The 12,127-nt window shown below is 35.4% G+C and overlaps 1 protein-coding gene across 1 annotated transcript; it reads left to right on the plus strand.

Moving 5' to 3' along the window:
* The first annotated feature begins 9,564 nt into the window (after nucleotides 1–9,564).
* LOC106766002 (protein ANTAGONIST OF LIKE HETEROCHROMATIN PROTEIN 1) lies at nucleotides 9,565–10,746 on the plus strand. Its single transcript, XM_014650764.1, has one exon. It carries the CDS (start codon nucleotides 9,565–9,567, stop codon nucleotides 10,744–10,746), a length of 1,182 nt encoding a protein of 393 aa, XP_014506250.1.
* Nucleotides 10,747–12,127: the final 1,381 nt, after the last annotated feature.

The following is a 12,127-nucleotide window of genomic DNA, read 5'->3' on the forward strand; positions in this document are numbered from 1 at the left end:
AATCACATTCCACTCACACTCTACTTACGTTTGAGTAGAACTCAAACATACAATTGTGATACACAATTCCCAAAACCGCTCCTAACTTGAGCGTCAGAGTGCCATTGCAGGTACCTTCCCCCTCCGGTCAAAGATCGAAGTCCACCCAACGGTCAAGGCAGAAGGAGAGCGAGCGGTCAAGACTTAGGAAGAGCTAGCAATCCAGTCCATCCCAGCACCAGGAAGTGATAAAGCCGCGTCATCCAGGTTAGTGTCTCGGTCCCCAAAAATATCTACCGAAACTGAAATTATTGCGAATATGGATAATTGCGTTTAAATAATAAAATACAGAAAATGTTGAAAATTCTTAAATTCAAAAAGTATATATATGTATGGGTTTGCTCACCTATGTAAGCTTTTCTTAGCTGACACATTTTAGTAAAATATATCAAGTTTTATTAGACAAAAAAGTTTTCATTCATAAAAACTGACATACTTTAAACACATGGATATTTTAATGATTTTCATTTTTAATTTAAAATAAATAAATACTCACCTAACTTTAATCTACATTTCTCACTTATCCAATTTTTTTTTCTCTCATCTTCATCCTCTCTTTCATCCACACACAGAAAACTGCACCACCACAATTTGTTGTTCTTACTATGTTCGTTTATTTATTTGACACTTTAATAACAAAATAATTGATGATGCTGATGTTGATTTTTGATTGGAGGACTATGTTATATCTTTATGTAAAGTGAATTTTTCCTCAGATGAATATGAATTAAAAAGTAGATTTTTGTTAATGATGATAAGAGTTTGAGAAAATACCTAGTCTAATCATCAAGTGGTTTTGATGGAATTGCATCAAGGAGAGTCCCTTAACTTGGAGAATATATCCATTATGGAGTGTTGCAAAGGGACATTGTTCTCCATGTATAATTGCTAAGGAGAATATGTCCATAAGCAATTTTTGTATTAAGAACGTTTGTCTAAACCAATTAGCGTCATGCACGTAATATATATATATATATATATATATATATATATATATATATATATATATATATATATATATATATATATATATATATATATANATATATATATATATATATATATATGGGTTTCTTAACGTGTGTACGTCTGTTTTTCAGTTGGTACATCTTAACAATGTGTACCGGGTTATAGTAGACAAAAATACCCTCATATATTATGGATTCTAAGTTTTAAAATTAAGGATATTTAAATAATTTTCATTCTCAAAACTAAAAAAACAAGAAACCCCAAACCCTTACTCACCTCTCTCATTTCTCTCAATCCTTTCTCTTTCACCTCTCTCACTCCAACCTTTTCTGTGTCATCTCTACTGTAGCCCCAATAAAAAAAATCAAAAACATTGGCTATTAAGCAATTTTTTACAAAAAAAATGATTTTATAATGAGTTTTCATTTTATAATTTTTTTCTTATCTAATTTTATCTAATTTTGACAAGCAGAATGACATATGAAGGAATTGGTAATTCGCCTGAAAAAAATCAGAAACACTCGCTATTAAACAATTTCTTACAAAAAAAATGATTTTATAATGAGTTTTCATTTTATAATTTTTGTCTTATCTAATTTTATCTAATTTTCACAAATATAATGACATCAGAAGGAATTGGTAATTGGCCTGAAGGTTTTTTAAGAGATGATGATTCAACATCTGCAGATGATGAAATTAGAGAGGTTAGTGAAGACGATGAAATTGAAGATATATTGAATGAACATTTTTCTGATGGCGAATATGCCAATGACTCAAATCTTTACAAAGGTAAATTGTTTAACGACGAGTATTTTTAATTTTTTTTTTCAGTTGGATCTACCATAGGATGATAGAGAAAATGTTAGAGTGAAAGAGATGAAAGAGAAAGGGTTGAGAGGAATGAGGGGGGTGAGTAAGGTTTTGGGGGTTTCTTTTTTTAGTTTTGAGAAGAAAATTATTTAAATATCTTTGACTTTAAAACTTATAATCCATAATATATGAGGGTATTTTTTTCTACTATAATCCGGTACACGTTGTTAAAATGTACCAACTGAAAAATAGGCGTATGCGCGTGAACAAAACCCATATATATATATATATATATATATATATATATATATAATGCATAAATACGGAATTTGAAATTCAATTCCTTTAGAATCTTTCTTTTTAGTTGTTGTTAGTTTTGTGAATTATGTGCAAAGCCAGATTTCTTTATGTGTTCACTCACTTAGCTCGACTTATTATCATTTGTGCACGTCTTCCACAAATGATCATTTAGCCTCCCTAAAAGTGATTTTCAATATGTTTAAGAAACTTTTCAACACAGGTTTTTAAAACTTTTACAATAACATTTTCATAACACATTATTACAAGAAAAATGCAAATTACCTTTTTATTATTACATACGGATTCTGATCGGTAGGTAAATAACCTATTACATATGGATTTTGAAAATGGCGTTACATACAGATTTTTCTGTATGTAATGTTGAAGATATATTTACCTACAAATTTTCTGTATGTAATATCCATATGTAATGTTTGCAGTTTAGAGTAATAATTTTACGAAGGATAGCTCCGTATGTAATATCAATAGGTAAGTGAAAAAAATATTACCTACTAATTTTACATACAGATTTTAAAATAATTAATAATTATATTTTTATCATACCATTCTCGATAATTTTTGTTGGAAAAAGGTTGATTTCGTTTCAACACCAAGACGGGGGTGAACTGGTGAGGTTTAAAAATCAAAGTCTTTTTAAAATCTTTTTCGCAAAGTAAAAACCTTTACAAAGTTTCTTGAATCACAAGGAATGAAAATTCTAAGTGCAGTGGAAATACAAAGTTGACTACGTAAACAGGTAAGTCGATTGAATGTAAAAGTGTAAGGATAGTGAAATCAAACGCAAATTTTTATACTGGTCACAAATATCTGGAACAAGATATCCCCTATTCGACAATCTTTAACCCCACTTTGAACAATCCTCAAAGTGTCCAGACTCCACGAGTCAACCTCCTGTAATCACAATAGGAAAAACCAATCTCCAGTAGATTGAAGGTAGTCTTATCAACAAGAATACACCAGCTGTGCAAAATCTGATCAAACAGTAAGCTCAATACACGTCTCCTTCAAAGAACCTCCTCAAAGATAGATCATCACGATCTTCTTGATGAGCTCTTGGAGAAAATTCTCAGAGATCACAATCTGTAAATCAAAATGAAAGTCAACAACAACCAAATTGATTTTGCATTTAATACAGTTGACTATAAATAAAAGCTTTGACCAACAGTTGAAATATAGTCGTTACTGTACACAAGCATAAAAAAATTTCAAATCAAATAACTAACTAAGTCGGATCCACTGCGCATGTAGTCGACTTAGGCACATCAGCTCAATTTGAAAAACTTTTCAATGCAAAATCACTCACAACACTGCTTTTGAAAATCTGTGCATAGTCACGAGTTTTAATCGACTTGCTTCATAATAAAGTCAACTTAAAACTTGCAGTTATGCCACACAATATAAGTTCATAAAAGTGCATGTGATTTTCTCTTTAAAACATATGTAATGCAATCATAAATGATGTATCAGATATAAGCTCANTTATGCCACACAATATAAGTTCATAAAAGTGCATGTGATTTTCTCTTTAAAACATATGTAATGCAATCATAAATGATGTATCAGATATAAGCTCAATGAGTGTGCATTCATATATCAAGATCAACACAAACATGTTCAATAAGATATCATCCACAATGAGTAATAGAACATGTAACACAAAACAATACATGTATTATTAATAGTGTATTGTCATCATCAAAACACCAGATGACTAGAGCACTGTGAGATTAAGGTTAGCTAAACTAGTGCTTCCCTTATCAACAATCTCAACAATCTCCCCCTTTTTTTATGGTGCACAACCATGATTAATAAGCAACCATGTTTGTACACAAACAACTCATAAACAGTCAATTAATCACTAGAAATCAGAGCAAATATAAGCAATCAGTAGGTACAAGTGATTAAATGATCTTTCCAGTATATCAGAGCATTTTGCAGTATATCAAAGAAAATAAAAGATGATACCAACATATATTTCAGCTCAATTACTCTAAATAAAACAATATCAAGCAAACAATCACATTTCAAGCAATTAAGCATATTAATCTAACTTTTCAGATATCTCTCCCCCTTTGTGCATTAGCAAAAAAGGTTTGCTTTCAGATATAGATATGCTGATAACATGAAATATTATAGATTTTAAAATAATTAATAATTAAAAATTAAAAATGATATTTTTATCATACCATCCTCGATATTTTTTGTTGGAAAGAGGTTGGTTTCGTTTCAACACCAAGAGGGGGGGTGAATTGGTGAGGTTTAAAACTCGGAGTCTTTTTAAAATCTTTTTCGCAAAGTAAAAATCTTTACAAAGTTTCTTGAATCACAAGGAATGAAAATTCTAAGTGCAGCGGAAATACAAAGTTGACTACGTAAACAGGTAAGTTGATTGAATGTAAAAGTGTAAGGATAGAGGAATCAAACGCAGATTTTTATACTGGTTCGGCCTCAATGCCTACATCCAGTGTCCTTCCACAATCTGGAAGCAAATGCACTATAATGGTCAAGTTTTTTACAACAAGAATTTTATAGGGACCTCCACGTCAAAAATTTAAAACACCTCTTTAACCCTCTAACCAAAATATAGGCAGTACACACAAAGATATGCAGCAAGATATCGCTTCTTCTAGAATCTTTAACCCCACTTTGAACAATCCTCAAAGTGTCCAGACTCCACGAGTCAACCTCCTGTGATCACAACAGGAAAAACTAATCTCCAATAGATTGAAGACAGTCTTGATCAACAAGAATACACTAGCTATGCAAAATTTGATCAAACAACAAGCTCAATACACGTCTCCTTCAAAGAAACTCCTCAAAGATAGATCACCACGATCTTCTTGATGAGTTCTTAGAGCAAATTCTTAGAGATCACAATCTATAAATGAAAATGAAAGTGTTAGAATGTCCAAAATCTCTGTGATCAACTGAGTCACGTCTATTTATAGTTTTGTATAAATCACACGCTCCTGTAGTCGACTATGCTACTAATAAAGTTGACCGTCATCAGACAGTTATAACAGTTAAGTCAAATAATAGCAGTCAACAAAAACCCAATTGATTTTGCATTAATACAATTGACTATCAATAAAAGCTTTGACCAACAGTTGAAATATAGTCGTTACTATACACAAGCATAACAGAATTTCAAATCAAATAACTAAGTCGGATCCACCGTACATGTAGTCGACTCAGGCACATCAGCTCAGTTTGAAAAACTTTTCAATGCAAAATCACTCACAACACTGCTTTTGAAAATCTGTGCATAGTCACGAGTTTTAATCGACTTGCTTCATAATGAAGTCGACTTAAAACTTGCAATTACGCCACACAATATAAGTTCATAAAAGTGCATGTGATTTTCTCTTTAAAACATATNTAATGCAATCATAAATGATGTATCAGATATAAGCTCAGTGAGTGTGCATTCATATATCAAGATCAACATAAACATGTTTAATAAGATGTCATCCACAATGAAGAATAGAACATGTAACACAAAAACAATACATGTGTTATTAATAATGTGTTATCATCATAAAAAACCAGAGTGACTAGAGCACTGTGAGATTAAGGTTAGCTAAATCAATGCTTCCCTTATCAACAATCTCAATATTTTTCACTAAACCCTAAGGTCGAATAACTTTTTCGCTCTCGTAACCACTCTCGCACTCTCCCACCGCACTCGTTTCACTACTCAGGTCACTCTCTCACCGCACATTCATAGAGAAGTTCTTCCTGCACTCCTCTTCGGTAGCTCTTTACTCATCCTCCACATTGCCTCCCAAGGAATTGTAGCCTCCACGATGTGCGTCTCCTCCACATTGGACATCATTTGAAACCCTAGCCTCCACCGTGCACCTCCTTCGCATTGCCCCCCTTAGAACCCTAACCCCCATCGTGGCTCCTCCACCATGCTCGTTTCCTCTAGCCATCACTTGAAACCCTAACCTCTACTGTGTTATAATATACTAATATTATATTATATCAAAAGTTAATGTTTTGAACGTTTGGTTTAAAAACATTAATTATGAGCTTGAATTTTGGAACGTTGTCACCCAACGTTCATTTTTCTTTCAACATTCAATTTCTTTCATGTCTGCAACGTTCATTTGGTGCTTGACATGTTCTATAAATAAAACAACATTTTCCTTTCTAAAACACATCGAATCATTTTTCTCATTCTTCTTTCTTTCCTTCCAAAAATAAATATTATGGGTTATTTTATTCTGCTTTAAGAGATCCTTGTTAGTTTTGAGATTCTCATAAATTCTAAGAAGTTCCTATTGTATCCTAGGGGACTTGCGCAATACATCGCGGATAAGTCCTTAAGGACAGTGACTCTACACACCTCAAGAAATATTGTTTTGTCAGCCTTTTACAACAATCTTAAGGACTTACGGTTGACGTCAACAACATGCCTTCGAGAGCCAAACCTTTGTTTCCGGAACTTAGACGGTCTTCGCGAAATCACTTCTAGACGTGTCAAAAGTCGAGGGTTTCTTTGGACAAAACTTCTAGTGTTGGCAAGAACGCGTATCCACCCTTTTAGACATGTATGGAGTTGTTGATGCTCCCAAAAGGTACATACAAAAACTTGATCACAAAAAGAAAAATAATTTTCTTAAATCCCGTCCCAATGAATCTAAACTCACCTAGCGTAAAGTAAGAAACGACAATCCTCCTAGGGCAAATATAGCCGAAGGAGATGACATTATTGTTGTCGTCGTTTCTAAAGTAAATATGATGACCAATGTGAGCAAATGGGTGGTAGACTCTGGTGCTACCAGAAATATCTATGCAAAAAGAAGTGTTTTTACTTCTTAAACTAGTGTAAGAGATGGAGAAGAACACATCTGCCTCGGAGATTCCAGGACCACTCCTATTTTGGAAAAAGGTAAAGTTCATCTTAAGCTCACATCTAGAACAGACTATGGCCTTGAGTGATGTGCTACATCTGCCATCAATCAGAGTTAATTTAATCTTTATAGCACTATTGGGAAAGGTGAGGGCTAAAGTGTCATTTGAGTTTGACATGATCATTATGATAAAAAATAATGTTTTTGTGGGGAAGGGATGTTATGATCAAGGACTCTTCATTCTAAATGTTTTTGAAAATATTAATGAATCAAGTTCTTCTGCTTATATTGTTGACTCGTATGGTATATGGCATGCTAGATTAGGACATGTGAATTTGTCGTATGTTTTGAAATTACAACGACTAGGATTGATTAATATGCATGATAAACAGAGTAGTAAGTGTGATATATGTGTAGAATCTAAAATAACAAAGAAAACATGTTATTTTGTAGAACGCCAAACTAAACGGTTAGGGTTAATTCATACTGATCTAGCTTATTTGAAACAAACCATGTCTAGATGAGGTAAAAAAATATTGTGTGACTTTTATAGATTATTATTCTAGATACACCAAAGTTTACTTAATCAAACATAAAGATGAAGCCTTTGATGTGTTTTTAACCTATAAAGCAAAAGTAGAAAATCAATTGAATAAGAAAATTAAGAGATTAGATCAGATAGAGGTGGTGAGTATGTATTGTTTAATAAGTTCTGTGTTAAACAAGGAATTATCCATGAAGTGACCCCACCATATTCACCCGAGTCTAATGGAGTAGCTGAGAGAAAAGATAGAACCCTTAAGGAAATGATGAATGTTATGCTTGTTACCTCCGTGCACCTGATAACCTTTGGGGAAAAGCCTTGCTTACTGCATGTTTTGTACAAAATAGAATACCCCATAAGAAAACCGGTAAAACTCCTTATGAGTTGTGGAAAGGTTACCCACCTAACCTTAAATATCTAAGAGCATAGGGGTGCTTAGCTAAGGTGATGTTACATGATCATAAGAAAAGGAAAATAAGCTCTAAAACCTCTTATTGTATGTTCTTAGGTTATGTTGAACATAGTGTTGCCTAGTTAAAAGTAACATACTTGAGAGAAACTCTATAATGGAGACGAAAAATGCTGAGTTTTTTAAACATGTGTTTTCCTTAAAGGTTACTGAGACGTCTCAACCTGTTGATGATAATAATAATAGTGATATCATGAATGAGGATTTGAGAAGAAGTAAAATTGTGTCATTATATGCTTATATGTGGATGACATGTTAGTCTTTGGTACATGCAATGAGATTGTCGCTAGAACTAAATTGTTTCTAGGATCAAAATTTGAAATGAAAGACATGGATGAAGCCAATGTGATTTTAGGTATTAGAATCATAAAGAAGGAAAATAGAATATTATTATCCCAAGAACAATACATTGAGAAACTTCTTAAGAAGTTTGGGTTTTATGACCTAAAACAACCTTACCTTTTCTCTAATCAGTTGCTCATAAACAATTTATCAATATCTTTGATCGAATATCATCGTTAAATAACATCCTTTAATCATTCTGGTATTGTTTTATTACCTACCGAATTATATCATTAACCCTAACCTGCTGGATTTGGCCCAATAACTCAAACGATGACTCAATATCTATAAAATTATTTAACATGGTTGACTTTCGAAACCTGATTGACTTCTGCTTGTTGCGTCAAGCAGATCGAGCAATCCAAAACTTAAATGCGTTCCATTTATGTCATATAGATCGTTCGGTCTATGTCATGTATCCTATAGCTATAAATTTCATAGTTATATCTTCAATCTTTAATTATTTTAAGACATCTTAAATGTGTATGCAGATCGATACATTATTGTTTTTTATATGAAAGAAACTTGTATCCTATGAAAACAAACAAAAACCGCCCAAGATAGATTCAATAACAAAGCTAAACAACTCCATAACTAGATTACAATTTTGTTTAAGCAATACACTTCACCTTTTGGATAGCTTAATATGGTGACAAACATATTTGTATATGATTTTTATAAAAAAAAATGGGACGTAAATGTATAACTAATATTTGTTGGGAATATCGGCAACCAGATTTTCTATTGAGAAAGTTTAAACGGAAACCTTATAACTCAAGGATGAAATGTAGGATGTTTTGAACCAAAGATGCTTAATTTTTGAAGTTTAATTTAGAGAAAAGGAGGGGGGGAGTTTGTGTAAAATAAAAGGAATGTTATGAAATAAAATGAAAGGTTATTGAAAATGTGAAGGGTAGTGACGTAATTTAATGAAAAAAGAAATTAAAAGAATGATAGTGAAGAAGAGAAGAGAGAAGAGAGGAAAGAGGTGGCACGTGCGGATGAAATGGAAGATTCGGAAAGTAGAGGTGGGCGCCGAAATGGAAGGTTCGTGATACGTTCAGAGCCAATGAAAGGTCACCTGTGTCAGAGTGAGTGAGTGAGTTGACTGTAGAATTAAACAAAAACCAAACCTTTATTCTCTCGGAAAGAATACAAAGAGGAGAGGGACATCGGTTTCCGTTCCCCCAAAATTCCTTTTGTAAATCATGATGGAATCTCGGAAATTAGCCGCAATACTTTCATCCCTGATATCGCAGCTCCTCCTCTTGCTCCTCCACATTTTACCACGCAATTCCCCTCTCCCGAATTCCTCTCATTCCCTTATCCCACTCCTTCTTTTCTCCCACCAACTCACCACAACGCTCTCCCTTTCCCTCTCTCGCAAACGCAAACGCAAACGCAAACGCGATTCTCAAGATGCTAATCCCCTCATCCGCTCTCCCGACTCCTTCCGCAACTCCTTCATGATGACCTCCTCCACCTTCCAATGGCTCTCCGGCCTCCTCGAGCCCCTCCTCGACTGCCGTGACCCCGCCGAACTCTTTCCCCTCAACCTCTCCCCCGCCCTCCGCCTCGCCATCGGCCTCTCCCGCCTTGCCTCCGGCCTCGACTACCCCGACATCTCCGCCCGATTCGCCGTCTCCGTTCCCGTCGCCAAATTCTGCGTCAAGCAACTCTGCCGCGTCCTCTGCACCAACTTCCGCTTCTGGGTCTCCTTCCCCAACCCCTCCGACCTCCGCTCCGTCTCCCAATCCTTCCAATCCCTCTCCGGCCTCCCCAACTGCTGCGGCGTCGTTTTCTGCACCCGCTTCCAAGTAGTCAACGCCCACACCAACTCCTCCTCCCGCGTTGCCGCCCAGATTGTCGTCGATTCCTCCTTCCGGATTCTCACCATCGCCGCCGGCTTCCTCGGAGACAAAACCGATTCCCAAATCCTTAAATCCTCCACTCTCTTCAACGACATCGAACAGGGAACCCTCCTTAACGCACCATTTACCCAGTACCTCATCGCCGATTCCCAATACCCTTTGCTCCCCTGGCTCATCGTTCCTTTCGCCCAACCCCTCCCCGGCCCCCTCCAAGCCGATTTCAACGCCGCTCATGCAACCATGCGCCTCCCTGCGCTCCGAACCGCCGCCAGTTTGAGGAATTGGGGGGTCCTCAGTCGACCCGTTACCGAGGAGCTTAAGATGGCCGTCGCGTATATCGGCGCGTGTTCCATTCTTCATAATAGTTTGCTCATGAGGGAGGACTTTTCGGCTTTGGCTTCGGGGTTTGAGGATTCTGACAGTGGCCCGTGTGATTCGCTGGAGGGTGAGGCTGTGTCGTCCAAGGCTTTGGCTCTGCGTGACACCCTGGCTAAGAAACTTGATGATTCGAGGAATTCTTGATTGATGAACTATGAACAATGGTGCTTCAGGGTGTATGCTATTTTTCAGGTTCCATTATTGTTATAGTGGATTCGGGAATGTGAATATATTACTTACCTCTTGAGCATTGGGGATTGATCCGCGTCTACTCTATATCAGGCCGCTTCATTCATATCTTGATGTTATTCTTTTGGGTTCAATTTAAATGAACATGTGTTGACATGGATAGTTATATGTTGATGAGGAGTGAACTCGTTGAGTTTGTATTTTAGTTTGTGTTGCCCATGTGGGTGTTTGTGCCAAAACCAATCATAGTGCACCCAATTTTGGTGTACATATGTGAATATATATCTCTCCTTTTGCGAGAGTATTTTTTTTAGATTGTGTTGGTCACATTATCATCTATGCCAACTATTGCCTGTAAATGCAGTTCTGATTGATTCATTGCTTTGCAACTGACCAGTATGCTGCAAATCTTTTTTAGTTTCAATACACGAAAAGTGTTTTGCAGATTGCACAAGCAATTCATGGGAGTTGCAGTCATACAGGAATGTAATATATGCAAAACTTGATCCCTGCTATTGTACAAATGACAGTTATAGATGACACCCGGATGAATAGAAGGAAAAAAAGCTATAATGTATGTTTGCTACCAAAAAGATATATTTGCTTTGACCAATAAAACTAGTGCACAAGTCCCTAATTGATAATTGTTTTCAGGGGAACTAAAACTCAGGATCTCTTATTATGTTTTTGTCCTCTGATCATTTAAATCTCTTAGAGTTTTCAAAGATACGTAGTTGATTACTGTATTGATTCCTCGTTACAGTAATAAATTTTGTATTTTGATGTCTTGTATATAGTTGATGAGTTTCTTCAGTGTGGCACTCCAGTTTTCTGACTATAATTATGAGATTGCAAAAGAGAAAAGTCGATGATGTGAGAGTTTTGTACTAACACACGATAAGCTAAGTGCTGAAAGGTATGAAATTAAGGCTGTTTCTAAAAGGACTGCAAATGTCAAACCTGTGTGATGCCACGCTAAGTTTACTGTGGTTGTCACTGAGATGAAAAGGTGTAGATGAGGATCAGTACAGAAATTATCAGTGAGAATTCTACATTTTCTGAATTCTATAATTCCGTAGGCTCTAGTTTTTTGACAGTGATCAGCCTTCAGAGTAATGGCTTTTTTATCATATAGCATCTTTTTGCAGCAGCTAAGAGGGACATCACAGAAATAGTGCATTTGATAGCCTTTTGTGGATTTGAGCGGTACCTGAAAGGCCATTTTTATGACAACGTTAGAATGATAAAGTAAATGTAAAACTGAAACAGAATTATCTTTATAAATAATACCTATTTACAACAGATTAAGTGTAAGAATTTTCTTTATAAATTAAAA

Source organism: Vigna radiata, chromosome 7 (assembly GCF_000741045.1).
Source record: "Vigna radiata var. radiata cultivar VC1973A chromosome 7, Vradiata_ver6, whole genome shotgun sequence".
NCBI classification, from domain to species: domain Eukaryota; kingdom Viridiplantae; phylum Streptophyta; class Magnoliopsida; order Fabales; family Fabaceae; genus Vigna; species Vigna radiata.